Source organism: Pteropus alecto, unplaced genomic scaffold, assembly GCF_000325575.1.
Source record: "Pteropus alecto unplaced genomic scaffold, ASM32557v1 scaffold25, whole genome shotgun sequence".
NCBI lineage: Eukaryota > Metazoa > Chordata > Mammalia > Chiroptera > Pteropodidae > Pteropus > Pteropus alecto.
This window is the reverse complement of record NW_006441955.1, coordinates 36,460,092-36,486,905: the sequence shown is the minus strand read 5'-3', so window position 1 is coordinate 36,486,905 and position 26,814 is coordinate 36,460,092. Positions and strand designations below refer to the sequence as shown.

At 47.0% G+C, this 26,814-nt stretch overlaps 1 protein-coding gene across 6 annotated transcripts in view; it reads left to right on the top strand.

Moving 5' to 3' along the window:
* Positions 1 to 26,814, top strand: part of BCAR3 (BCAR3, NSP family adaptor protein) — a 188,157-nt gene that overhangs the window by 145,761 nt on the left and 15,582 nt on the right. For all 6 annotated transcript variants that reach the window (XM_015595244.2, XM_015595242.2, XM_015595240.2 and 3 more), the window contains 5 exons: positions 13,224 to 13,352; positions 15,743 to 16,185; positions 19,419 to 19,522; positions 20,562 to 21,217; positions 26,292 to 26,407. In XM_015595244.2, the coding sequence (XP_015450730.1) occupies positions 13,224 to 13,352; positions 15,743 to 16,185; positions 19,419 to 19,522; positions 20,562 to 21,217; positions 26,292 to 26,407 (1,448 nt within the window). The remainder of the gene's footprint in view (positions 1 to 13,223; positions 13,353 to 15,742; positions 16,186 to 19,418; positions 19,523 to 20,561; positions 21,218 to 26,291; positions 26,408 to 26,814) is intronic.

Genomic DNA, 26,814 nt, shown 5'->3' with positions numbered 1-26,814 from the left:
AGCAGATTTCTGAGACGGTTGTTAGTCACGTTTTTTTTTTTTTTTTTTACTGAGAACCTACTATGTCCTTATCCCTGAGATGCACTTTGTCCAACAGCAGATTTCTGAGACGGTTGTTAGTCATGGTACTATTTTGGAGAGAGAGAATTTGGAAAGTCATTTTTTCCACATCCCACGTTGGAAGGCCTTCTGAATTTTTGGATTTTCCTCTGTGTTTGGCATATCTCATTTTTCCTTCCAATTGCATCTACTGTCTTTTAACCACATGCATTTTGTTTATTCAGTAGTGCCTCATTTCTTCGAGGTGAATTACAAAAAGGATGAATTAAGTTGATCTTGATTTTCCGATATTCCTATTGAAGAGGAGCTAGGGCATCTATTTTGATGAACAGCTGAGTATCAAATCACTCATAATTTGAATTAAGATGGAGAATTAACAAGGTTAAATTACCCGTGGTAAAGACTTCTGGTTTGGTTCTCCTTGTATTGTAAACTTTGGTCAGTGGGTGTTCTAACCCGTCTTGGGCTCTGCCTTACTCATGGCAGTCTGTGTTTTCCCATTCTCCACAGATGTTAACAAAGCACTACTATTGCTGAATAGAATCTTACTGCCAGACCCGGCGATTAATTTTTCACTTGCATTGTCTCATTGAGCCTGTGTGCCAACCCTGTATGAGGGAGAGGTATTATTGGAAGTCACTTGAGGACATGGTTAAAGAGAGAAAAACAGTTTAGAAGAGGTTTTCATAGGTCAGACTTGTACTTAGCTTTTACTTGGAGCCCTTTGTTTCGCCGGCCCAATAAGCCTTTCAGTGCGACCAGTGACCTGCGGCCTTCATCTGAAGTGTGGCACATCCGATTTCTCACTGGGAGGAATCAGGATACAGGGCTGCCTCATGGGGGTGATTTGGATGTCTGCTCCTCTGAGGGCTGCTACTGGAAAGTCATCATCTAAATTTGATCTAGAGGGGAAGGCACCTGCTTCAGCTTTCAGCGTGGCACGATGTTAACAAATGGCCTGTCGAAAACGTCATTGTGTTTTAGTTTATCTATTACCAGGGAAAGGTGAGACCCCCCTTGGAGCCAAGCAATGAGTAAGCCCATGGGTAACTAATACTTTGTCAAGAGGGTAAGAAACACGATGGGCAAACCTACCGGGGCCAAGTCGAGGAAGGAGATCTGGCATCACTGGTGTGCTGAGCAAGGTCCTCATGTGTAGGAAACCTTTGTGAAGGAAAGAAGCCATTTTTGGTGCTGGGTGTGCTGCATCCTGTCAAACTTAAAATTCCTCCTGCAGTTTTCGGACTGAAATCAGTCTCCTCCAGTGAAAAGTAATTTTCAGTCCCTTGGTATTCTATTAAAATAAAACTGAGCTTCAAAAGCAATAGCTTCAAGATGCTACAGGATGGGAAGGCGTGGAGGAGACCTTGCCTGGAGAATGACTGGGGATAAAAGGCAACGGGAGTTTAACATCAAAGGGAGCTGTGGGAACCGTCAGAGTGATTCTAATGTAATTAGTTTGGGATGGAGGGTTAAGTTACTGCTGCTTGCTTAGAGGGTGTACTCTTTCAGACTCCAGTCTGCACAAATCTAAATTAAATTGGACTTTTCCATTTTCACACACGGAAAACAGAATTTTAATGGGAATTTCTTAGAACCTTGATAAGTAAGTGTTCCACAGATATCCTCTTCTAGTTCCTATTCATAGGTTCTGTGACTCTTTTGATAAGCCTTTGATAAGGCTTGATAATGAATAAAATGAAATTTCTTGGATTTGGGCTCTCTGTGATTTCGAAGGCATTGCCCTGTGTGTGCCAGTGTGTAATGGCTCCTGTATCATTATTTGTCTATGAAAAAGAAAAATCACATGTAGTAGGAAAATGAAGCAACTTCACAGCAAATTGCAAATCAGTTTTTAGTGACATTGAAGTGAGAATCTGGTGTAAAGTGTGATAAATTACACAGGTTTAATTAACATGTGGTAAAATGACATAGGAACCCATCTGCAGAATCTTCGCTGAATACAGCTCCTTTCTAGGATTTAGAAAAGAGAAATTATGTCGTTAAGGTACTTAAACATTAATAGCAAATTAATCGAAGTGGTTCAGAAAGCTGAAACTTATTGAGATTTTGTGAAATCTCTTTGCTACTGATTCCTTTCTCCAAAGGGGTCAGAATCCCTCTCTGACCTCAGATAAGGTAGAGAAAAAACTCTGAGAACACCAGCAAAACCGCTCGTGGTTGATTGCTGTACATTCTCTTCAGATGTCTTGTCTCCTCAAAGAGGCTTTCACTCTATCAGGCCATGAGTCTCTCTTATCCACATCTGTGTCACCCCTCAGATCTGGCGCAGGAGGCCGAATGGCACAGCGGGCTCTTGCTAAGTCCTTGAGTTTAATCGGAAGCACAGTGTTCCCATGACTCTCAAGGATTGTCTTGCAAGTAAATCTGCCTAATTTAATCGGAAGCACAGTGTTCCCATGACTCTCAAGCTCTTGATTAAAATTGACCTCCTGATCATTTCTGCAGAACTTTGGCCAACAGGGTGCAGTAAGCGTGGGTTAGGAAGCTGTCTGCAAAGGCTGCTTCATGGCAAGGGTTGAAAGGAGCAGGCTCAGAGGCAAGAGGCCCACGGGAGACAGAGGTCTCCATTTGTCAAGGGACAAACACCTAAAAGGCAGGGACACCCTCCGAGCCTCTCCCTGGTAGCCCATAAAGTGACTTTGTGTGAATTTGAGTAAGGCACCCTTTCCTCAAGACACTTTATTGTCATCTGCCAGGCAACTGTTAGCCATCAAAAATTTGTATATTGATTATATGTATGAAAAACACCTCCTTAGAGGTAGTGCCACTGTGCTGTACACATCCTGGGGCCAGTGGCCAGGTCACTATGTGTGAACATACTAGACAGGGCCAGGTCGAAATGCTCAGTCGCTCATGCCACCATTTGCTTTTGCCTACCAAATAGGAGATGGAAGATGTGAATTTGATATTTTTTCTCTTTGGGCTTTTATTTACAAAGTTAATTGTTTACTTAAGTTAAGGCTTTGACTTTAATCACAGTTCTTAGCATGAGAAACTGTATTTCTAGCCTCGCACTGCAGTGGGAAAAGTTGAATTGGTAAATTCAAGCATTTCTTCATTTATCTTTGGATTGTAATAAAATACTTTTAAGCAAGCCATAATCCAGAGAGTGTCAATAAAAGGTGAAACATAATCCAGTATATGGATTGTTTCATTTCAAGGCCTTAGGATGGCCAAAAATGCCATCCCCTTTCCTTTCCTTCTACTTCAGATTAAAACATTCAAGAGCTTGTACTTGAAGCTGCTGTACTTGAAACTCATGAAGAACTGGATTTTTATTTTTTGGCCAGTGGCAGGGTTCAGAGTGGCAGAAGTAGTTGAAATTTATTCATTCTGTGGATTCATGATCAATTTATGCAAGTTTTCAATGGTAAAAATACCAATTGGATCTCTAAAAGCTTTTGATATACTTTGGAATTTGGTTATAAACTGGTCCACTGCTTGAAATTCAACACAAGGCAGGGCTTCAAAGGGGCCGAGTTTCTGAAATCTCCAAAGAATCTCATTTTTAGGCAGATTTACTTGCAAGACAATCCTAGATGTGGCAACCTTAGCAAGACTTCAGAATGCTTTGTGTAATGGTTTTTGAAAGTGTGCTTTTCTCAGAGGGGAGAGCTTAATCTCCTCGTATGTTTACAACAATTATTAGGGACTGCGATGACTCGGGCTTCGTGTCATCTCAGGTCTTGTCAGAGTTCAGTGAATTGAGATGAGGGTCTGTCTTTCTGGACTCTTGTATCGCCTGAGTTTGGGCCACCTGGTGACAGTTCACAGCATGACCCTGAGGGGTTTCCCACCAGCTCATCAGAGGGCAGAGTCTTCTCTCTGAAATTAGGCCAATTTTACACAATGATCCAGGTCGCAAGTCAGACTTATAACTTTGTTTGTGATCATAATTTCTGGATGAGATTTCTAGAAACCTGACCTGTGGTGTTTGTTGTTTGGTACAACTTGATGAGAGGCCTGACTGCCGTTGACCTTCCCCTCAACTGATAAGCCGGCTCAGGGCAGAAGAAAGAAGCTTTTGTTTGAAAGCTGGTGGCATTCTGGGTGTTGTGACCTGACACTCCTAACTAGGAGAGCATAGCCCAGGAGCTTGCTCTCTCCTTCTTTATTCTCTCTCCCCTCCCTTCCCCTCCTTCTCCTATTTTCATGCACACTATCCCTTCCTCTTTTTTTTTTTTCATTTCAAGCAAGTTAATTGCCAACCTTGATCATAGACTGAATGACTAGCAAAAATCATTGTGAAAATTCAACCAAAAAAATTTACCAACTAAGCATCCAAGGCCCTGATGGATATATACTCTAGGTACCAGGACCTCTCGGCCTTGTGCAAAACACGAAACCTTCTTGCACTCTCACACTGCCACTCCGACACCTGTGTTCTGCAGACCTGTGAGCCAGCTGGAGCCAGCTATAACTACATGTACTTGTTAATTTTGAGATATATGCCTGTAAAGTGCTTGCCGCCAAGAGAAAGTGCCTTCTCACAGGTGGTCAGCGTCACTCTGCACAGATGGAACATTTTAATACTACTCAGAACCCCAAGAACTATTGACTTTGAACTCAAATAAACAGTAAACAAACGTATGCCTAAGTAGAAATCGGTTGTTCCAACTTCTAGCTTTTTTATTCCATCAGAACTAAATTCTCCAGAGCAAGATATCTCTAAAACCTTTGATGGATTTTATAATCTTAAAAGAAAAAAAAAAATTCTTTAGTGAAGTTAATTCTTGTGGCTAGAAGTCATCTTAGAAAGGAGGTTCAAATTCTACATCGTTCCAAGTGAGTACCTACTGTGTGTCGGGCACAGAGCCAGCTCGTGCATTAGGTTGGGTAGTCCTGTGACATAAAGGTGCATAAAGAAACAAGTTAAGAGAAGTCTAGAAGGGTGGCCAATGTTGCTTATCTTTGACCAACCTCCAAACGCTCTCCTTTCCTCCCCACCCAGTGACAAGGAAGCTGCCACAAGGAGGGCAAGAAGCCAAACTTAGTTCTGGTCAATAAGTGTTTACTGGTTACCTGCTGTGTGACAGGCACCGTGCTAGGCTCTGGGAGCCAAAGGCAAATAAGACATGGCCTCTGCCCCCAAAGAGCATGTGCCCAGCAGACTACATTGCCCCACTGTGTAGGGTCTGTTAGTGTATTCCCTGCCCCCGTAGATAAAATCAGAGTAATTTAGTGCGGCCTTCAAGGCCTCATCCTCCCCTCTATCCATTCCCCATTCCCCAGCCTGGGCTCTAACAAGGCTGTACAGTTGGCACCTCTACAGGTGTGTCTGTCTGCTGGACATGTGACAGAAGCATGGAAGAGGAACATAAGGGACAATCTATTCAGAGAGCCATGGAAGGTCCCTGCCACCAGGGCCCCTGTATCAGTGCGTATAAGGAAGAGAGCTCAGGGCCAGATGGAGAAGGGTATCACCTGCCTTATGAAGGCTTTAGGTTTCATTTGTATGTGACTGTGAGCCCTTCAGAACAAAACAAATATTTCCCCAGGCTTCAGCAACCCATGGACCCAAATAAAGATCTAAAAACTTTAAAGCCCCCTATCTGATGACTCATGGGCCCCATTGCATGACAGTACCCTTGCTTGTCTTCCCTACCAATCAAGGATCTGCCAGTTATTTCCGGGGGTCCGCAAGGAGGCTTCGCTTAGGTGTCCACAGCCTTCTGATCTGGGCCTCCTAGTAAATTCAGACCTGGATTCCTGTATGTAATGTCAGTATATAGCAGTGGTTGTGGTTCAGCTCACTGGGCTGCAAGGAATATGTTCAAAGCTCAGAGATCTGGGAGGATAGGGCAGGATGGGGGGTGTGCCCCCCATGGACCAGGTCTGAACCCTGGGTGAGTAGAAACTAAGCATAAAAAGCCCATCCATTTTTTTTCGTGGAGAGTCTAGAAGAGACTCTGGATCTCTTATCAGCCCTAGCTGGGGCACCCCTTGACTAAAGTCTCCTGTGACAGCATAGGTAGGTTATATGACCAGAGACAGAGGTGAGGAAAATTGTCGGGGTGCTATAACAGAAGTTCAGGAATAATAGAACAGAGTAACCTCAGTGGAGATTAGAATTAGCATTGGTAAGAGGTAGAATTATGAATTTCTTGATCAGTGGAAGCCAATTCTGAGGGTTCTACTTTGGGCAATGAGGGCAGAGGTGGTGTCAATATGCAGGAAAGGGGGAGGACCATGCTTTGCAGAAAAGATGAGTTCTGTTCATCTGTATTGATGACATCTGAGCTCTGAAGTAGATTCTGGTAAATCCTACCTTGGCACCAACCTTAAGGGCTAGAGATGGAAATTTCATCAGTAGCACATTTCAAAAGAGACTAATCTTGTGCCTCCAGCCCCCTCTAATCTGTTCTGCTCACTGTAGCCGGATTGATCTCTCTAAAAGTAGGGGTTTTGTTTGTTTGTTTGTTTGTTTGTTTGTTTGTTTTTTATCTGCTGCCTTCCTGGACAGAGATTTTCTTTCTTTTTCTTAAATTTCTAATTTTAATTTTTTTTCAATTACAGTTGATACACAATATTAATTTCAGGTGTACAACACAGTGATTAGATGTCTATATAACTTAGGAAGTGATCACCCCAATAACTGGGCAGAGATTTTCCATACTCTTCAGTATCTGGAGTGTGAACATGTAACTTCTCAGCCTGCAGTGCCAGGCTCCCCTCCATTCAATCCCTGTTTTCCTGGATCAGGACTTAGGTCACAAGTGGAATTTACAGGTCGATGTAATCAGCTGGGGCTTAGGGCTGTGTGTGCCACTGGACACCTTCCGTCCCTTTGCATGCTGGTTTCATTCTCAGTGCACTCACCTGATCCACCTGGCAGGAAACACGAGGCGAAGCAACCTCCATACTTCAGAGTATCATGCATGATACTTTCAGCAGAGTGGGTAGTGTCTTCTTTACTCAGTTCTACTTAGAAAAATCCCAGAAAGAACTTTGATTGGGCCAGCTTGGGCCAGGGACCCTTACCCGGATCAACCAGCGATGGCCAGGAAGGTAGGGTCTGAACCACAGGCTTGGAGAAAAAGACGGAGCTCTCCTGGTGGGAGGAAGGGTGATACACATATGTCTCACACACACACACACACACACACACACACTCCTGCTGCTGTATTTCTGTGTGCTTGAACCCCTCACCTCCCCAACTGGAACCTCCATCCACCCAAGCCCAACTACTCTTAGCTCAAATGCCCCAAATACCCCGCTCCTGTTCTCAAGTTTTATCCTCAAGGGCCAACCCTGATCCCCCATCCTCTCCTTCCTCCCCCTCACCCCACATGGGGCCAAGGTGACTTTTCTCATTCTGACACAGGAGAAAACGAAAGGGCAAAGAGGTGGAGTGACTTCTCAGGACACAGAGCAGGCAGGGCAGGGGTAAGATCCAGGCAGTGTGTTTCCAGTGCTCAGGGATTGTTAAACTGTTTCTCCGTGTGTGTGGTCTTCCCAGACTGTGCCCTTCGTGAGGATAGGGACCAGGGCTGTCATCCCCCGCTGGCGGCCGGATGGTTGGCAAATTGCTTAGTCATGATTCTTGATGGCCCTGAAATGGCGCCTCTGCAGACTTTTCTCTTTCCGCTCTCAGCTCCCCGGCCAGGGGACTGGGTCTTTGCTGGTGATTTGCACAATTTAAAATTCTGTGGGAACTGGGCAGCTTTTCTTACTAAAGGGACAGAGTAAAATCAATATTAATTATAATGCAGATGCCATCTTTTTTTAATCCTCTCAACTGTCTCCTACATGCAAATGAGTGTCAGAAGCCTCCTCTGGGGCTTTCCCACAGATGCTGGTGAGCACACCCTCCCTTATCCCAGCACTGAGGAACACAAACCTCGGGTCCCATTGTTGTGCCAGATTTCAAATGCAGGCTCTAATGTCATGCAGCCCTTGCAAGATGAGACCTCGCTCTCCATTCCTCCCCAGCAGAAATAGCTTTTTCTTCCTGGGAGAACGGTTGAAATATAGGCTTCCATGTTAATCGAGGTTCCCGGCACGTTCATGGAGCTGGCTCTGAGCCTCCAGAATGTGTTTCCCAGCCATCTCCTGGGCTCTGGCTATTTCAGCCTGTCAAGACCAGACTTGCCGGGGGCCTTGTGGGGCCGCAGAGATGTTTATTCCATTTTCAGAGTTATATGCATGATTTTCTGAGCCGGCCTGAGCAAGCTAGGACCAGTCCTGGCCCTGTAACCGGACCAGAGGTGCTGGGGCAGGCGAGAGGATTGAAGAAACAAACCTGTTCCAGGCAGCCAGCAGGCACTGAGACAAGTGCCAGGCTGCTTTCCTTAACTGCTTCCTTCCAAACAGAACTCTCTGTGCCGCCATGCATTAGACCTTAACCACCTCAAACGTGAACTGTTTGTTTATATGACCAGGTGAGTAGCAGCCTGGTTAACATTTAACAGTTAATGCTGACTGTGTGCCAGGGTATGGTCTAAGTGCTTTGCAGATAGTGGTCCATTTCATCCTTATTAACATCTCGTCACATATTATCCCCATTTTGCAGACCAGGAGCATGATGCTCTATAGAGAGGTAAAGTCACCTGTCCAGAGTCACTCAGCCAGCCAGTGGCACAGTAGCCTGTGGATGGAGAGGACAGGCTGGCCATACTCTTAAACTCTGTGCTATTACATCTGCTGCCATAAAGGTTATTAAAATGCTGGTGATAGGAAAGGTGTAGCCAAACTCAGATTTCCGTGAAAAGCAACAATGGTAGTAACTTATGAATTTCCTAACTAACCTTCAATTTGATGTGGCAAGCGTGGGCTTCATCTACCCCTGCATTTGCCCTAGTTATCAGTTTACCCACCTCTCATCTCAGACCCCAAAGCTAGTGGGAACCATGTAAGTGGGTAACTATGATATAGTAGTTACTTACCATCCCCCTTCCCCTCCCCCATTCCTTCCTTCCTTTATTTCCTGATCAAGGTATGCTTATTACTTAATTTATGTACATAGCACCTTTTCTTACACCCCACCCCAAAAGAACTGCTCCCAAATTTCTGGCGGATCAAGCCTTGGAGTCGAAGATGTGGGTCTTACCTGCATCTTTCTCTCATGGTGGCTGTGGGTGGATTCGGTCCCTGGAGTGAACCTGTCGAGACCTGTGGGCAGAATGTCCTTCATCCAAAGCCCAGCAACTTCCCTTCCTGTGGGGCAGAGCTCAGGATGGCCAGGGCCTGAGCCTGTGCAACAAGTCACCTCTGTCTCTGGCCTCCCTTCACTGCCACCATCTCCCTCAAGATACGAAGCTCCAAAACAAGGAATCTGACTTGCCTTCTAGGAATGATGTTCAAATTCAGGGGCAAATAGTTAGAGAGTAGTTTGAGCTTGAAGAAAAAGTATTATTATAATATGGTCATTAGTAACACGTATAGCATCTCTGTGAAAGATTGATAATTTGTGAGTTTTCTTGCTGTCTGACTCTCTCTCTGGCAGTTGAAAAATGTAAAATCCAAAGGGCCAGTGAGCGCTGCATATGTCTATTCAGTGTACACTTTCTGGGGGAGCAGAGCTGTATTATGCTGTCTCTGGGACACGTCGAATTCAGAAGATGTCTGCAGATACCAGTGTGAAAGAGTGGGAAAATATGAACTAGAAGAAAAGGCTATAAGAACTGGACATGATTTGCAAAATATGCTCGTGTCCTCTTTATTTCCCCAAGATTGGAAGCTGTTGGAGTGCCAAGACCTGCCCCTTGTTCTGTCCTCTCTCATGCTTAATCCTAGGCTATGTGTGAAATAATGCAGTGGACACAGTGTGAGTAAAAACTTCTCTCTCCTATGCTTTCCTCAGAATGTAGTCTAAAGAAAGGCAGGAGTAGAACTAGACTTTCAGAGGACACAGGTTACCGCACAGATGGGATAAAATCATTGCCAAGGGCAGAGGTACTATTGTGTTACCTTAAATCACTAGAATTTACTTTATAGGCTCAAATACCCCCAAACTAGCCTAGGCCATGACCGAAATGGGAAAAATTAAAATTCCTCCCAGAAGGCGATAAGTAAGTGGAAGGGGGCACTGTTAGCAGAAGTTTGGTCAGAGACGTTTGTGACCTGTCCCATGAAGCAGGTGTTGCATCCCTGATCCCCAAGGAGCTCTAATGTCAATCACAGTGCTCTCAGAAATACTAATGGGTACATTTTGTCAAATTTCCTTATATGGTCATTCCTCACCAACCACGGGGTTGACACCCTGGAAAGTTCTTATCTATCGTGGCAAAATCATAGTCGCCAAGGTCAAAGTCTCAAAATATAGGCACTTGGGAAGAATAATCAAAGTTGCTTTTATATATGTGCTTAAAATGGTAAGTGAAAGTTCTAGAAGGCACCCACCCCCAAAATAACCACTCTTCAATGATGAGGGTGACCATATGTGGGTGAGTTTTGAATTACCTTCTTCATTTGTTTGAGAGACATGGCATGGCATCGTCTACTGAGGCAGCAGCTCCCAGCAGCCAACCCTAGTTTTAGAGTAGTAGAACCAGCCCTCACTGACTCGAAATGAAGAGTTCTCTGCGATTGCTCACTTGCTCTGGATGTGCCTTCCTCCCTTCTTCCCTCCCTCCTTACAACTCCTTCCTCTAGCCCCTGTCCCTCTTCATCTCCCTCCCTATCTCTTTTCTCCTCCCCCTTTAAAATACAGGTTTAGGCAATTGCATAACCTCCTAACTTTTCACAATTTGTTCAAGAGTTTAAGGGCATATTTTTTGACGTTTGGTCTTCCCTCCCAAATATTTGGGTCAATCTTACTAAGCTTCTTTTCTCTCCTCTCTAGCTACTTCCCTACAGTGCCCTATCTCCAGAGTCTCCAGGGAGAAAACTATAGTTGTGTATTCTCCTCTAAGGAGTTAGGACAGAAGTAACAAGACATCTGATTTTATTTTTTTTTGTTAACAAGTATAAAACAGTATATCTCAAAAGCTGGAGTGAAAGATTGTTGCATATAAACTGCTAAAACATCTGATGTTTAGGAGAGATGCTGAGAAAGAGAGAGCGGGTGGGGGTGGGGGGAAGTGGCCTAAGTGTTGGGCATCAGAGAGAAAGGAGAATCCAGAGAGAAATGCGGGAGGGTACACTTTCAGAAGAGGCTCACAGAGCTATGATAGGTCCTGTGGATCTCTACATTTTCAGAGCTCAGACCAAAAAGAAGTGGGCCCAGGATGCAGCGCAAGGATTTAGGCTGGGCATACGGACCATCGGAATACCTAAATAGGGGCCAGGGTCACAGTATCCTTGGGATTTAGTTCAGCTGCCACTGACAGGAACACCCAAAATAACGGGCTTAAACAAGACAGACTATCACGTGGAAGAACTGCAGGCAGGCAGTCTGGGGCCAGCGTGTTGACCCCACAGCTGTGAGGGACCGGGGCTGGTTCTTGCCTTCTGCTCCCCACTCCTAGGGTGTGGCTTCCTCCTCATGGTCCGGGACAGTGTTGCAGCTCCTGGCATCACATCTCAGCTCAGAAGTTTCACCAACACTGTGGTTTACCCTTCGTTGGCCAGAACTTAGTCACCAGGGAGGTCTGCTTTAGCTGTATCAGAACATGCCCCGATAAAATAGGGCTTCGAATAATTTGACAGTAAAGAGGTGAATCTCTATAAGTAAGAAAAAGCCATAGATGTTCTTCATCTTGGGGTATTTTTGTTCATTCAGTGAATAGAGTGCCCAATATATTTAGGGATTGCTTGAGGGCTGCTGGGAAGAAGGCAGGTGGGTTTCTGCTCTTGGGACACTTATAATTGAGTGGGAGGCAAGACAGACAATAAACTAACAGTAAATGTGGCCCGGTTGACAGTCTACATTCTATACTCAAGTCTTTCCAGTGAGCTGTGTTCAGAAGCACCTGTATATAATTAATGATCAAAGCAGACATTGTCAGACGTCACTGCCTGCAGGCATCTTGGGCAGCTGACATCAGCCTCTCTGACAGAATTCAGCTTATCAGACACTCCTGCCTGCACTGAGAAGAACAATGGTGGGGAAGAGCAGGAGGGGGAAGTAAACAATTAGTAAGCCAGAGCCTCGCCTTGAAAGTGGCCCCTGAGTTATTCTGCTGCCAGTGCCTTCATGGGCCAGCATGCCCAGAAAGACTCAAGAATAAGAATCCTCCTGTAAAATCCCAAATCTGTTTTCCTTTTCTTTGGCGAAGAGGGATTTGAGGTTCTTTCCCTGCTAAGGTGCTGAGCAGTGTGGTGAGGATAGTTTTGTGGTTCTAAAGGGCTTTTGAGGACAAGCTGGGGAACTTGGGAAAACACAAGGACATGGCCTTTTCCTGCTTCCATGACCTTCAGTCAGCTGTCCCTGAGCCTGGTTTTGCTGGGAACTGGGCAGGTGTCCAAGTTCACATGCTGAAAGTGAGCATGAGTTTGAAATCGAACGGAGAGCCAGTGTTGCCCACCCAGACCTGCTGTCCTGGCTGCTGTGCAGTGACCTAGATCAGTGGTTCTCAAACTCTCTGAGGTGAAGGACCAGTTGTTTGTTTGGATTTAAAGTTTCGATTTCCAGTCTGTCATAAAAATGAAATACTAGAAAAATGAAATTAAAGACATACAAAATATAAATGTAGACTTCTATTAATAGATGCAAGAGACACAAAATTATTCTATCCAATTGCTCTAAAAGTCTCCAAAGCCTGATTCAGTTCCTGAAATGGAGTTTGCAGAGACCTCAGGCCACCACTATCGGCCTAGGACCGTGGGCCAGTTGGGAACTGCTGTCTTTCCCAGCTCCGTGTTCAGTTCCCAGAGCATTTCTGACGGAGAACGAGGAAGCTCCCCTGTGGCCTCAACGTGCCTCATATCCACACATCTCTCTCTCTCTCTGGCACCCCTGCCCAGCTCCCTATGTTTTTAACTGCTACCTGAGTAGACTGATAAAAGGAACGGCCTGGCTGACTCTCTTATCACAGTCCCCTGTGCAGGTGAAAGTTTTACCACACACTTACAGCCAGAGAAATGAAAGGTCACAGCTAATTGTAATCATTATCCAGGCTCCCCTACCTGAACTGGGCTTTGGGCACACTCCGGTTCGATTGGCGAAGCGGCCTACCACAAAGCGGGTAGTCAGTCATCTTCAGCTGGCCTGGCCTGCCTGGGCATGGTGGAAAGTCACTGTCGACCCTGTGTTGCAGTTCTCCAAGGAGAGGCACGTCATGGACGGAACCCCAGAGAGGCTGAGGAAGGAGCTGGAGGAGGAGCTGCTGCTGAGCAGTGAGGACCTGCGCAGCCACGCCTGGTACCACGGCCGCATCCCCCGACAGGTACCTGCCAGCTCCCCGCCAGCGCACGCGTGGCTGTTCTCAGACGACGCCCAGATCGATGACCCTGCAGGGTCACACATCAGGGCCACATGGAAGTGAGCCTCAGTTTAGCCAAAAACAGATACTACAAAGTGGCCCAAGTGACTAACTTAGGCCTATCTCTAAAGACGCCTTAGGAAGAGCTAAGATCAGAAAAGCAAAGGGCATCCCACACACCCAGTGAGTGAGTGACGGAAAAGCAGGTATCTCTGTGGGCGGTAAGCACAGAGTGGGCAGGAGGCAGCAGCCACAGTGCGGTACCTAAGAAGTGCAAGGCCAGGCTGTGGTTCAGATGATTGAACTCTAGGCCAGCCACCTGCAGCCTCATGCCCTTTGGAGTGTGTCCTTTCTAAGGCAGTGGCTTAATTTCAAGGGAAAAAAAGGGTATCGTGGGGGCCAGTGGCACAGAGCAATGAGGCCTCCTATGCCCTAGTGTGGCTGGCAATTCTTCACTCTCCATCCTTCCCCTACTCGACCCCCTGGCCCAGAGATGGGGAAGAAGAAGAATTATACCAGTGACCACAGACTCATGGGCTAGAATGTACTTTGTGTGATTGTTGTTTGGGTGATAGCCATGAATAATGTTATTTTGTTTAGTAGTATAGAAATTGAAAAATAAAATAAGTACAGAATTGAGGTACAGAATTTTCTTTGGGTTTTTATTGTAACCTGTTCTGGCTGGTCATTCACCCAGGATAACATGACAGGAAAGGGGTGGGTAGGAGGAAGGGCATCATGTTGTGAATTATTTTTTTTAATGTAGCAGATTTCTTAGCACTGTAAAAGAAATAATCCTTATTCTATCTTTTCCTCTTTTTTTTTTTTTTTTTTTTTAGTTTAAAATTGATTGCAGAAAACAGGGAACAAAAAAAGAAGAAAATTAAACTCTCACCCATAATTCTCCCTCCTGGAGATAGCCACTGTGAACAGTTTATATAAACCCTCCCAGACTTGTCTAAATTAAGGATGAGATCATACTGCATATGCTTTTTGGTAGCCCACTTTCTCCACTTAATGATATATCCTGGGAATTTTCTCCAGCTATAAAATTTTCTTCTACACCATTCTACATTGTATGTATGTTCATCGTACACATGCACCATTATTTATTGGGTTCTCTGACAAACATCCTTTAAGGTAACTACTATGTTCATAACTATAATTATTTCCTCAGGCTCGATTTCAAGAAATGGAATTTCCATGTGGAAAAATATTTTTAAGGCAAAGATGCAATTTTAAAGTAACCATGGTAGCATGCTATTCTAAGCTAACTGATTAAATGTTGGAATGGCCTGGAAAAATTGTCAGAGTTTGTAAAACCAATGACTGTCCCCACCATTCTTGTCCTTATTGTGATCATAAAATCTGTTTTCCACTTGCCATGGGTGTAAATTCTCAGCTATACATTATTCCAGATCGTCAGTGAACATGGCAACAAAAATAATGTGGTAGCTAACATTTTACGCTTTTAAATTGTTATAGCTGTTCTATAGATAACATCATCCCTGTTTTACAGATCACGTAACTGAACCACAGAGAGAGTACATAACTTGTCCAAAGACACATAGCAGAGGCAGAGTGCAAACCCAGGCAGTCTGGCTACAGGAATGACCGTGGTGCACCTTTTGCTATAAACATCAGCATCCTCATAGTTAGCAATTTTTGAGCAACTACTGTGTTCCAGGCACTGTACTAGTGCTTTACATATATTATGTATGCAAATGTATAATCCTTCCACTAACTTTGTGAGATGCGGGACCAGGCCCAACTTTGTTCCAGGCCCTCCAGTATCAATATGCTCAGAATTGTTGGCAGGGGAGATCAGACCCACTAGACACTAATTTTCTTATTTCTTATTTTCTATCGCTTTATATCCTTCAGGTATGTATAAATGTCATCTTCTCATGACACCCTCCTGACCAACCTGTTTAAAAGGACAGCTCTCATCCCCTCCCAAGTACTTCTTTTCTCCCTTCTCAGTTTACTTTTTCCTTAACTTACGACATCTGCTATACCATACCTGTTGCTTATTTATCCTCACTAAAATAGAATCTCTCTACTCAAAATAGAAGCTTCGGGACAGTGGGGACAGTGGGGAGTCTGCTTCATTCACTGCTATAAACCCAGTGCCTACCGTAGTGCTTGGCACATAGTAAGTGGTCGGCAAGTAGTTCTTAAATGAACAAATGGGTCTTCTAAGAACTTGACATTTGGAAAAAATCAAGAGCCAACTGAGGAAGAAGAGACATAATGGCATTGTCTTCGCTGGCCCAAAGAAGTGGGGGAGAAATGCAGCTTTTAGAAGGAATGTACGCTTGCCTTTCCTACTCACCCACCATTTTGTCCCCAAGGTGTCAGAAAAACTTGTGCAGCGAGATGGCGACTTCCTAGTTAGAGACTCTCTGTCCAGCCCTGGAAATTTTGTCCTGACCTGTCAGTGGAAGAACCTCGCTCAGCACTTCAAGATCCGCCGGACGGTCCTGCGGCTCAGTGAGGCCTACAGCCGCGTGCAGTACCAATTCGAGATGGAGAGCTTCGACTCCATCCCCGGCCTGGTGCGCTGCTACGTGGGCAATCGCCGGCCCATCTCCCAGCAGAGCGGAGCCATCATCTTCCAGCCCATCAACAGGACGGTGCCCCTGCGGTGTCTGGAGGAGCGCTATGGCACCTCTCCAGGCCGGGCCCAGGAGGGCAGCCTTGGTGAGGGAAGGCCAGACGTGGCCAAGAGGCTGAGCCTTACCATGGGCAGCGTCCAGGCCCGAGAGCCGAGCTTGGCCAGAGGAAACCTCCTTAGGTAGGTCAGGGCCTCCTCAGGTGGTGTCGGGACTGTGAGGGGGCACTCCGGATGCACCCGTGCTTGGGCAGGCAGATGAGGAGCTCACTCTGGAACAGAGGAGAAATAAAAGATGTTAATAAGATGCCAAGTGTTACTGGGATAGCTGTCACGAGGCTGTGCATGATTTGTTCCCGATCGAGTTGGTGCCAAAAATAAACGACGTAGTTGCTAAGGAAGGTGGGGTTAGCCAGGAGAGATTTTGTGAAGAGGTAGGATTCTGGCTGGTCTGAAGGCTAGGGGAAATATGGATAGATGCTGCAAAGGAGGGTGTTCCAGGTGGGGTTCAGCCTGAGCATGCGGGTAGAGATAGAAAGGGGCAAAGGTGGCTTGGAGTGAGTAAACAGCGGGGCTGAAGCAAAGGTTCCACTTTAGGGGCTGGCAGGAGTAAGCTTAAGGGTGACCCCGGCCAGATCTCAGAGGCCTTGATGCCAGGCTACAGAGTTCAGGGGAGCCTCAAAGACTCAACATGGTGAATGGGGTGTCCTAAGAATAGACCTGGACAGTGATATGCAAGAGGGGCGAGGTGAGAGAGGAGCTGCAAGACCAGTTTAATGAGTCGTGGAGGTTCAGGAACCAGGCTTCCCAGGACTCTTCTGCATTTGGGGAAAGTGGAGAGGGGCAGCCGAATACCACAGGAGGGACCAGAGTATGTAGACTTTGGAGGAAAAGCTGGTTGCTCCATCTGAGATATGATCGTGTGCTTGCTGAGTCCCAGTGTTCAGCAACAGTTCTGGGGTTCGGTGGGGGAGTTAGGCCTGAAGGCTTAGATTAGGGCTTGGTTCACGTGGAAAGGGTGGTTGACTCAGAAGAAAAGAGATTCCTAAGACGAGATGACAAGAGCCTGGGTCTGCATTCTGGACCTTGGGGAATGGGGGAGAGTTCAGAGAACTGGGCCCCAAGGCAAGACCCTACTGTCAACTAGCAGCAGCGTGCCTATATTTACGTAGGACCTGTCTCTTGTGCAGCTAAGAGTGCGCGTGCACATTACGCATATTATCTAAACTGTGCTAGGAAAGGAAAGCAGGAAAGAGGTAGGCATGGTGGGCAAAGACCAGCCCCCAGCCCCTCAAGTTACACAGCTTCCTTCTCTGGCTCTAAGCTTACACACTTAAGCCAACATGTTTTATTCCACTTACTGGTTTTCTTTCTGGACCAGGAAGAAATGTCATAAACTTGTACTTTCTAGACTGCAGAAATTCAGAAGCATGATACAGGACTCTGAGTCACACAAATTAAGGCCGCCCTACTAGGAAGTTCTGGGAGATGCTTATCAGTGTCTGGCTATGGACCCCGCCCGCCTGGGCACAGGTGCTGGCCCACTGTTTACCTGGTCAGCCTTGGGCAAGCTACTTACCTGCTCCAGGTCTCACTTTCTTCATCTGGAAAAGCAGGCTTGTGAGGGTTAAATGATTTACAATATGCAAAGTGCTTAGAACAGTGCCAGCACATAATAAGGGCTAGCTAAGTGTTAATAATCATAACAATTATTATTTTCTAGGGGCAGTAGAATGTAAGACTTAGGGCAGTGCAGGGAGGGAGGAAAAACTTTTATCTAAGATATTTAGAAATTCTCCTTTACACAGTAATAAGATTGGACTTAAAATCCCTTAAAATATTAAAGGGGTACCCTTTCCTTCTGTTTCTTTTGGGAGTTGAGGTTGGCTGCTCAACTGATGAACAGGGATTCAGTGTCATGAACAGAGCCAGTGTAGTTGTCAACACAGAGAACCCCTGCCGAGTACGGTACTGGGAGGAAGGCGTCCTGGTCTGCCCTCAGAGACCTGAATTTAAAATATAACTATTTTTTTAAGATATGTAATGAAAGAAAGGCTGAGAACGTCTCTAAGTTAAGGAAATAGGCCTAACAGAGCCACTCTCTCCTGATTGCCCTTTGAAAGCAGAGCTTCATAAGCTTTGTCACCTCTGGGCACAGGCAGCAGGCCCAGAAATGTCTAACCATGGGGGTGGGGTGGGATCAAAGGATGGCTCGACGCCCTGCCCCCACCCCTTCAGTGGCTCTTGCACCTTCATTGACGTGGGGCCCACTGGTTGGCTGGCAGGCAGCCACCTAGGCAAAGGTGTGAGCTCTCAGCCAGGTTGCATTCCAAGTCCACATTCTGGCCAGTGGAGTCTGACTGCTCCTGGTGATCATTGCTTAAATATCTCTTCGCAGAAGCCAGTGCCTTTTGGAATTTGACCTCTGCCCTGCCTTATCTCTGAGGGGTTACTGGAATTTCTCTGTTGCTGGGAGTTTGGTTTTTTGTTGTTGTTTGTTTGTTTGTTTGCTTTTGAGGGGGGTACAGTGTTTGGCTTTTTTCTTTGGTGCTTGCAAAGGTAGGAAAGAACTTTGTGCTTTCTGTAACATAAGCTTGTGGGAGGGCCGATTAAAGTTCATTACAACTTGGCTGATACGGTGCTTTCTCTTCTAGCAAAAGAGATTTTGTTCCTCAGTGCTAATTAGAGAAATTCCCAGTCTGAATTGGCAAGGGACAGAGGAATGCTAGCTAATTGTGTCGTAAGTTATGTTCCACCTTTTTGCTGTATGGCTGTGCTCTGTGCCTTCCAGCTGCCAGACAGTGACCCCAGGTGACCAGGCTCCTCCTCCCTTTTCCCAACTCGGCAGGAATGATGCTGGCTGTGGTGTCCCCTCCCACTCCCCGACCCCCCATGCATCCAGGAGGATGGGTAGGACAGCCTCCCTAGGTGATCATGTGGATTATTTGGGAGACTGGAGATTTGCACTGAAGTAGAAACTGCCCTACAGCTTCCTTCCTAACTGTGATACTGTTATGTCATGATGGAATCGCATGTTAGTTAAATGAATTATTCCTCCTGGGTCTGTAAGTAATTTCAGGCTCTGTTAAAAGTACACACTCAAGTTCATCAGATTTTCCTGAGAGTATTATGAAACCTTTACCCTGCTTTCTCAATGGGATGGAAAGGCTCAGAGGAGGCGTCCTAAGACCTAACTGGATTGATTGTGGGGATGTGGGTATGGAGCCCACGGCACAATTATGTACTAATCGCCCCCATCAGCAGTTTCTTCCTTTTGCAGACATTCCTGAACTGTTTGGCTATGCCATAGCACTCTTATTCTGAGCAATCTTCTTTTTAAAGAAACTTTCCATGACGCTGCCTAAAGATTTTTTGATTTAATGACACATTTCTACCCCATTTGTCTTTTGCATCAGAAATAAAGAGAAGAGTGGCAGCCAGCCTGCCTGCCTGGATCACATGCAGGACAGAAGAGCCTTATCCCTGAAAGCCCACCAGTCAGAGAGCTACCTGCCGATTGGTAGGTCATTGGGAGTTCTCAGGGAGGAGGGGGACGGCATGACCCTGATTTCCTTCAGGCCGTTTGTCCTGGTCACCTAATTTGGGAACAACATAAGGCTCCATGCGTACAGGTTTGTAGGACTATACCCAGATGCGAATCTCTGAGCTGGGCACTTTACGCTAGATTTAAGCCTCGTAATGAGCTTTCAAGATGGGCATGATTAGTCTCTTTTCGAGGCACAGAGGTTAAGAGAGGTTAAGTAACTTGTCCAGAGTCATCTATCAGGTAAGCGGCTAAGCCAGCATTTGAACTCAGGTTTTCTGATTCTAAGCCCATTCGCTTCATGACAAATAAACGTACCCCTGTAGTCCACTCCCAAGGCAGAAGGTGGGTGGGGGGATCCTCAAGCTCCTGGTGGAACAGCTGTCCAGAGACCCCTCTTCCTCTCCATTCTCCTGTGGGATATGGAGAAACCAAGTAGGCAATTCCATTGGTTGCCGTGGGATTGTTCTTTATTATTTTTATAGCTGACCCTCCTCGGCACTGCAAGGTGATTTTCCTGATGCCCCTGAAACTACTTCTCTGAGGGTTATCTCAGCATCTTTCTCTCCCTCCTTAGTGTGTCCCTAGCTCTTCCTTAAAGTTGCCTGGGATCCACCCTGGCTTGGAGAGTGACTCGGGGACCTTTATGTGATGTGGCTAAAGACTTCTGTTTCTTAGGGTGAGATTAGGTTACTCACTGCCCTCCACATTCAGTGTATTCCCCTGTTCTAACTGTCCTCACCTTCTGTGATCATAAAATGACCTTGTAGCCCAGCCGTCGAAAGTCACTGGGATTTAAATTCCCCCAGAACTGTGAGGTGGGGCCAACTTAGCCTTCAAAATGCTCTGTTCTTCTCTAGATTGGGCATGGGGTAATCACACTAAATTATCTTTTGAGGGTGAAAATTGAAACCCAAGGGCATGAGTTAAGGTCTGGGGTGCTGTCACCTAGTTTTTCTTGTTTTGTGTTCTCCACTCAGCTGAGCTTTTTCTGACCCTTTCTTATTCTCCACAGGCTGTAAGCTGCCTCCTCAATCCCCGAGTGCAGACACGGGCCCCTGCCCAAACTCACCCGTGTTCAGGACGGGCAGTGAGCCCACCCTGAGCCCAGCGGTGGTTCGGAGGGTCTCCTCGGACACTAGGGCAGGGGAGGCACTTAGGGGCTCAGACAGCCAGTTGTGCCCCAAGCCACCCCCCAAGCCCTGCAAGGCACCCCTCCTCAAGGCTCCGCCATATCCATCCACCTGTCTCAACTCAGAGGCCAACTACTGTGAACTGAACCCAGCCTTTGCCGCAGGCTGTGACAGGGGAGCAAGGCTGCCCTTCTGTGCCCAGGACAGCTATGTGGAGCTGCTGACAGCCAAGCAGAACAGGGCGCCGGGCCCCCGGAACTCTGGCACCAACTATTTGATTCTTGAAGATGATGACAGGGCAAGGCCTTGGGAGCCACCGGTGGCAGCGCAGGTGGACAAGGGGCAGGAGGATGAGGTCAAATTTGTGATGCCCTTCCTGGAGACTACCTCCTCATTCAGGCCCAATGACTTTGAGTCAAAGCTCCTTCCTCCCGAGAACAAGCCCCTGGAAACAGCAATGCTAAAGCGTGCAAAAGAACTCTTCACCAGCAACGACCCCAAGGTCATCGCCCAGCACATGCTGAGCGTGGACTGCAAGGTAGGTGCCTGGGCAGCGGGGCTTTGTGCTGTGGCTTTGGGAAGTTTGGAAGAGAGAGATCAGTCTGCACTCACTGTGCCTTGCCCTTTGAGTGCTTTGCTCATAGGGAAAGTCTGAAGATAACCCGAGCGTGAGGATTTATTTAAGGGGTGGGAACCCTAGGCCAGAACAATCTTTGCTCAGGGAGGAAGCTTGTAAAGTTCACCTTGAACAGAGGGATGGCAGGCTGCTGCCGAGGGCCATGCCTCCTTCCCCACCACCCCACTCCTGCTGGTGTCTGGAGCTGCTGAAGAATCCTCCCAGGTGGTGGCTGATTTTAAAATTCTCCCCTGGCTTCAACTCTGTCAGAACTGGTAAAGTCAAGTCCAAAGGAAAGTAGATTGTAGATGAAAATGAAGTTTCTGGAGTAGCAGAGCCTTGGTAATGTGTGCATGTGTATATATATATGCACACAGACACACACACACATACACACATACACACATACACACATACGCACATATACATATTATATATTTATTATTATTGAAATGGCATTTAAGATAAATAAACAGTTTTAAAATTAGCTTGATCTTTTATAATACTGGCTGAATTTAGAAAAATTATAAAATATTATAAATTTAAAATTACAATTATAAAATGTAAATTAGAAAAATTAGAAAATACAGATTAAGAGAAAAAAATTTAAATCACACAAAATCGAGTTTCCTGGTAATCACCATTGCTCACATTTATTCTGCATATAGAGGCATGTAAATTATTGCATGCAGATCTGTTTACCACAGAAATGGCACCATCTGCACATACTATTCCAAACCCTGAATCTGTCATCAAACAACATATCATGACTGTCCATGTGACTAAATATATGTTTATATCATCATCATTTTTGATAGGAAGTGTTTCCTTTAGTTACGGGTGGCTTCTGTTCATAGGTGGACCCCAGGCAGCCTCATTCTTCAGAGAGATATTTCTAAAAAGCAGGTGTCTCAGGCTGGGGCGAGCCCAGCCCACTCCTCAGCATAGAGTCAGAGCCCTGCATTTAGCCACAGCTGAGGCCTTTGTGAGGTTTAAAGCCCTTTTTCATTGGTAGCTCGGTGAAGTCCATTAGCTTCAAAGGTCAGGGCTTACTTAGGAACTGGGTTTTCCTAAATGAATTTCCTGGGTCATGAATCATGGTAGGAAATCTAGTCTCTGAGCACCCCCCAGGGAATTCTCCAGTTGATCGAGGGCTCACATGGGGGGCAGGAAGCCTCCCAGACAGCCTTAAGGAACATTAGTCATTGTTGACTGTTCTGAGGGGGAGGGAACCTTCCTGAAAACACGACCGAGGGGTCACGCAGTTGACCTCATTGATAGAGCAGAAAGTGGTCCTTGGGTGTCGGGGGAGGCAGGGAGGGACGCTGGGCAGGCCCCGAGAAGACAGCCAGGAAGGGGGCTGCTCGAGAAGAGCAGGCCTGTTCACGTGGCCGGCTGAGTGTCCTTGGGCAGTGCTCACAAGTAGTCAGATAATTTGCTGTGTTAAATTCTTACTTTAACTCCAGGTAAACTGGTTTGGGCAGTAAGAGGATATCGGATTCCTGTTCTAGTAAGTAACTCATACTGGGCCCTGGATCTGAGAGCAGAACCATGCCAGTGGGCCAGGAGCCTGGCATGAACCTGTCTGGGTTCTCCGTAGAGGAAGCTCCTTGTGGAAACATGGCTCTGGATTCACAGAACAGCCTAGTTCCCCAGGAGCCATGAATCCTTCTTCCTTGTGGCCTCTGGCCGGGCTTGGTGGTAGTGTAGGAGGTGAGAAGCCTGAGCACTCTTTGCAAGAGGATCTGGAATCTTCGCACACTGCCTTGGCAGCACTGAAACTAGAGCCCAAGTCTGTTCTCAGCAGAAGGAGCATGCAGCCTGCCCTCTTTCTTGTTCTGTTTCTCTCTGTATTTTGTCCTCCTGGTAGGGCCCCACTCTCATTTGGTTTTAGGCACCCCTGGAAGAGGGGCTGGACAGAGGCCCCAAGGCAAAGACTGGAACAGGAGCCAGCCGGCCTCTGCCTGCCCCCAGGCCCTAAGGGCAGAGCTGTTATTCTTCCTCCCTCTCAAGTCCACTGCCATTTCCTTATCCTCTTCCTGGAACCACTGACTTCAGGTCTTTGCCAACAGAGCAGGCCCAACCAGTGAGTCTGAGAGGGAAATAAAACAAGGGCTGTTGTTACCCACTCGAAATACAGTGGCAGCCAGACAGAGCCACCTCAAAGTTAAGAATGGGCACTGGGCAGCATCTGCCACCCCGTGCACAGAGCCCAGGGCTGACACCCAGACCATCAGAACAGTGGGTGGTCCTGAGCGTCCGTCTCAAGGCTACCTGCCCAGCAGTGCTCAGCTCTAGTCCTGGGGCTGAAGTGGACATCCACTGAGGCATTCCCATCCTGCAAATGGGTACCATCCTGTCCTCACTCACCCAGAGTGCGGCCACTCTCCCACCCACTTGTCTTCACGGTGCCTAGAAGTAAGGGCCAGTAGTTAAGAGTGCGGCCTCTGGGGATGACCTGCCTAAGTCGAACCCCACCCTACTTGCCTCTCCTGGTCTTTCTCTCCCTATAAAAGGAGGAAAATAATGCCAACTACCCTCTATACCATCGCCTGGCCCAGGGTGAGGCTGAGTAAATGTTTATTGGTATTGCATATTCAGCCTTGATCGAGCGCCTACTGAGGGCCTGGCCAGGCCACTTCATGGTTGGGGAGGCAAGGAGGGACAGTGATACAGGAATTTAGACCACAACCCGGGTGGGAAATGCTCTGTAGGGTTAGGCACAGGAGCAGTGGGGCCTCTGAAGCAGGGTCTTGAACCTGGGGCAGCTAGGCAATCAGGGTGGGGATGTCTGAGATAAGTTTTGAAGGCTGAATAGGAGTTGGCCGGATGAAGAACGCAAAAAGCATCTTCCAGGTGGCAGAAAGCACACACATGCAGAGACTCAGATGTCAAAAACCGTGGAAGGGAGGGGTTGGCTTATGGAAGATTCACTCTGTGTGGGCAGTGAGGGTGGGGTAGGGGAGGGCCTGCAGGTCTCCGATATTTTTCAGTCTCTAACTCTGGGCTCGTGCTAGGTTGCTGCCTTCAAAGCAGTTTGCAGCTCAGTGAGGAAGACAAGCCTACAAGGACATAGTGCAGTTCAGAATTCTTTGCTGAGAGTAACAGAGACGGCGAGCGGATCCCGGGGAACTCATCGCAGTTTAGAAGGTCCCTTGGCAGCTAGAGGAGCGCCAGATCAGGCCCCCCGTTAGGGCTCCCCCGCGTCACTGCAGCAGCTCCGGAAACAGTGGGATGAGGAGCAGGCAGAGTTTAGAGATCCTGCAGGGCCAGGACAGCTAAGATTAGAAGAGCAGAGGGAGGCTAGAATGCCTCATCATGAGGCACTGATGTCACCCTGTCCTGTCAGGCCCAGCTCATGGTAAATGCTCTAGGAGTGTTCATCCCTCTTCTGTATCTGTGAGCTGCGCACCCCTGGGTGTTCCCAGAGGACCCAGCCCAGGCCCCGCAGGTGAGCTTAGGACCACCTGGCCCCTTAGGGCAAGCAGGCATCGGCATCTCTGTGTAAAACCCCATTTACATTGAAGGAAAAACATACTGGAGGCTTTTCTCTCAGAGCAGAGCTCACTCTGGATGCTAGTTCTTCCAGAACAAAATTGAATCCATGATAAGACTTTGAGTCTTGTCACACACAGTGTGTATGGACTGGACGGTGCCCCATAGATGTGCTGGGTTTGGAGCCTCTGACAGGTCAGCTGTCTAAACAAACAAGCAAAGTGTGTGTGGCTGTAGTACGCATCTGGGCTGCCTCACCATGGGCAAGGTATAAATTTCTTTCCAGAGATCAGGTCAGAATTCTTCCCCCTTGTACATGGCCATTGATTCAAAACTTGTATTTTCAAATAGCTTTTTGGAATTTTAAGGACATCTGATCCTTTTGCAAAGTCCTAGAGAAAGGCGAACTTAGCAGTTGTGTTAGAGAAGGGGAAACTGAGGGCCAGAGGGCACAGTATGAATTCTGCATCCTATTCTGCGGTCTGGCCCCTGGATAGCTCATTTCCACAGGCTCGTTTCCCCAGGGCTGACAGCAGGTCCTTCCTCAACCACAGAAGTTAAGGGTCAGGGTTAATGATATCAGCTTCCAGATGTTTTGGAGGCCTGTTATGAAGACATCTGGACCGTTCATATGCCCAGAATAATTGTAGTCGAGGACAGCTCCACAGATCGAGGAGAAGAATTGTCCCGTGCCTGCCACGTGTCCAGGCTTGGCGAGACCCGTCGTACTCACTGGTAGCACTGTTAGTGCATCAGTATGCTGTGAGGCATCATTAGGCCCGTTTTAAATATGCACTGACTCCATTGTAACATTTCAAGGTAACATGTAATAACTATAAATGGTCAACTAATAAACTGTGATTACACACTAGAAGGAGAGCTGGCTAGGACAAAGATTTTCTTTAAGGGAAAGCCCTTGTGGGGAGAAGTGGGTGTGTTTGAGTCCTGGGGTTTCAAATCGCTATTCACGTTCTAATGGTTTCCAGACGTATGTGCATTTACTGAGCCCCAGAGAGGCCTAATTAGAGGTGATAGCAGCCAGCCCTGCCGTTAAGCGTTAAGCGAGAGCGTGAATGGCGAAGCACACAGCAGAGGAGCGCTTGAGTGCAATTCGGCTTTTCCTCTGCAGGCAATCGGTGGGCTCTGCGCACTCACGGCCCTGCTGTTGGCAGCAAAACGTTGCAGCGGGATCCAGCCCACGTTAGACAGAAGCTCGAGGAACTGTAGTTCTCTGGCTGGGCGGGAACACCAAATCTGCAGATTCTGCAGACCAGTTTAGCTGCTTTCCTCCCAGGTTTTATTTTCCAGTGTGTGTATTAAAATTCTCTAAATATCGTATAAAAACTGTATTTTTTTTGGATGCTGCTGCTCAAAAAGAACTGCAACAAGTAAAGTCCATCCACACTGTCCCAGTTCAGTGTATTTCCTTTCACATACTAAATTCGTGTTCACAGCAAGCCCACTTCCGGATCCAGTGTACTTCAACTTGTGTTCTTGACAGGTTGCCAGGATACTTGAAGTCTCTGAAGAGATGAGGAAGAGCATGGGCGTGAGCTCAGGGCTGGAACTCATTACCTTGCCTTATGGCCACCAGCTGCGCCTGGACATAATCGAAAGGTGAGCGGTTTCCAGCCCTTCCAACTCCTCCTGGGCTGTCAGAGCAGCAGGTTTCAGAGCAGAGAGAGGCACAGCACCAACTGCTCCAAGGGTGTGTGGCCCTGGGCCAACTTGTCCCAAAAAGCTTAGCCAGAGAATTTGTGGAGATGCACAGAGAGACAGCACAGAGGAAGTCAGGGAATAAAGAACACGGTCCTGCCCCTGCTCCAAGAAGGGGCTGGAGGAAAGAATAGATGATTGGCCTGTGGGAGCAGAAGTCACCAAACTTGCCCACCTGGGGTCAGAGCGGGGGTGCTGTAGGCAGGCAGAGCACTCGAGCATCTTGCCACAGAAAACCTTGCCTCATTGCGCTGTGGCTCTTTTGTCTTTTGGAGTTCAAGATTGCTTTAGGAATTAAGTGGGAGTTT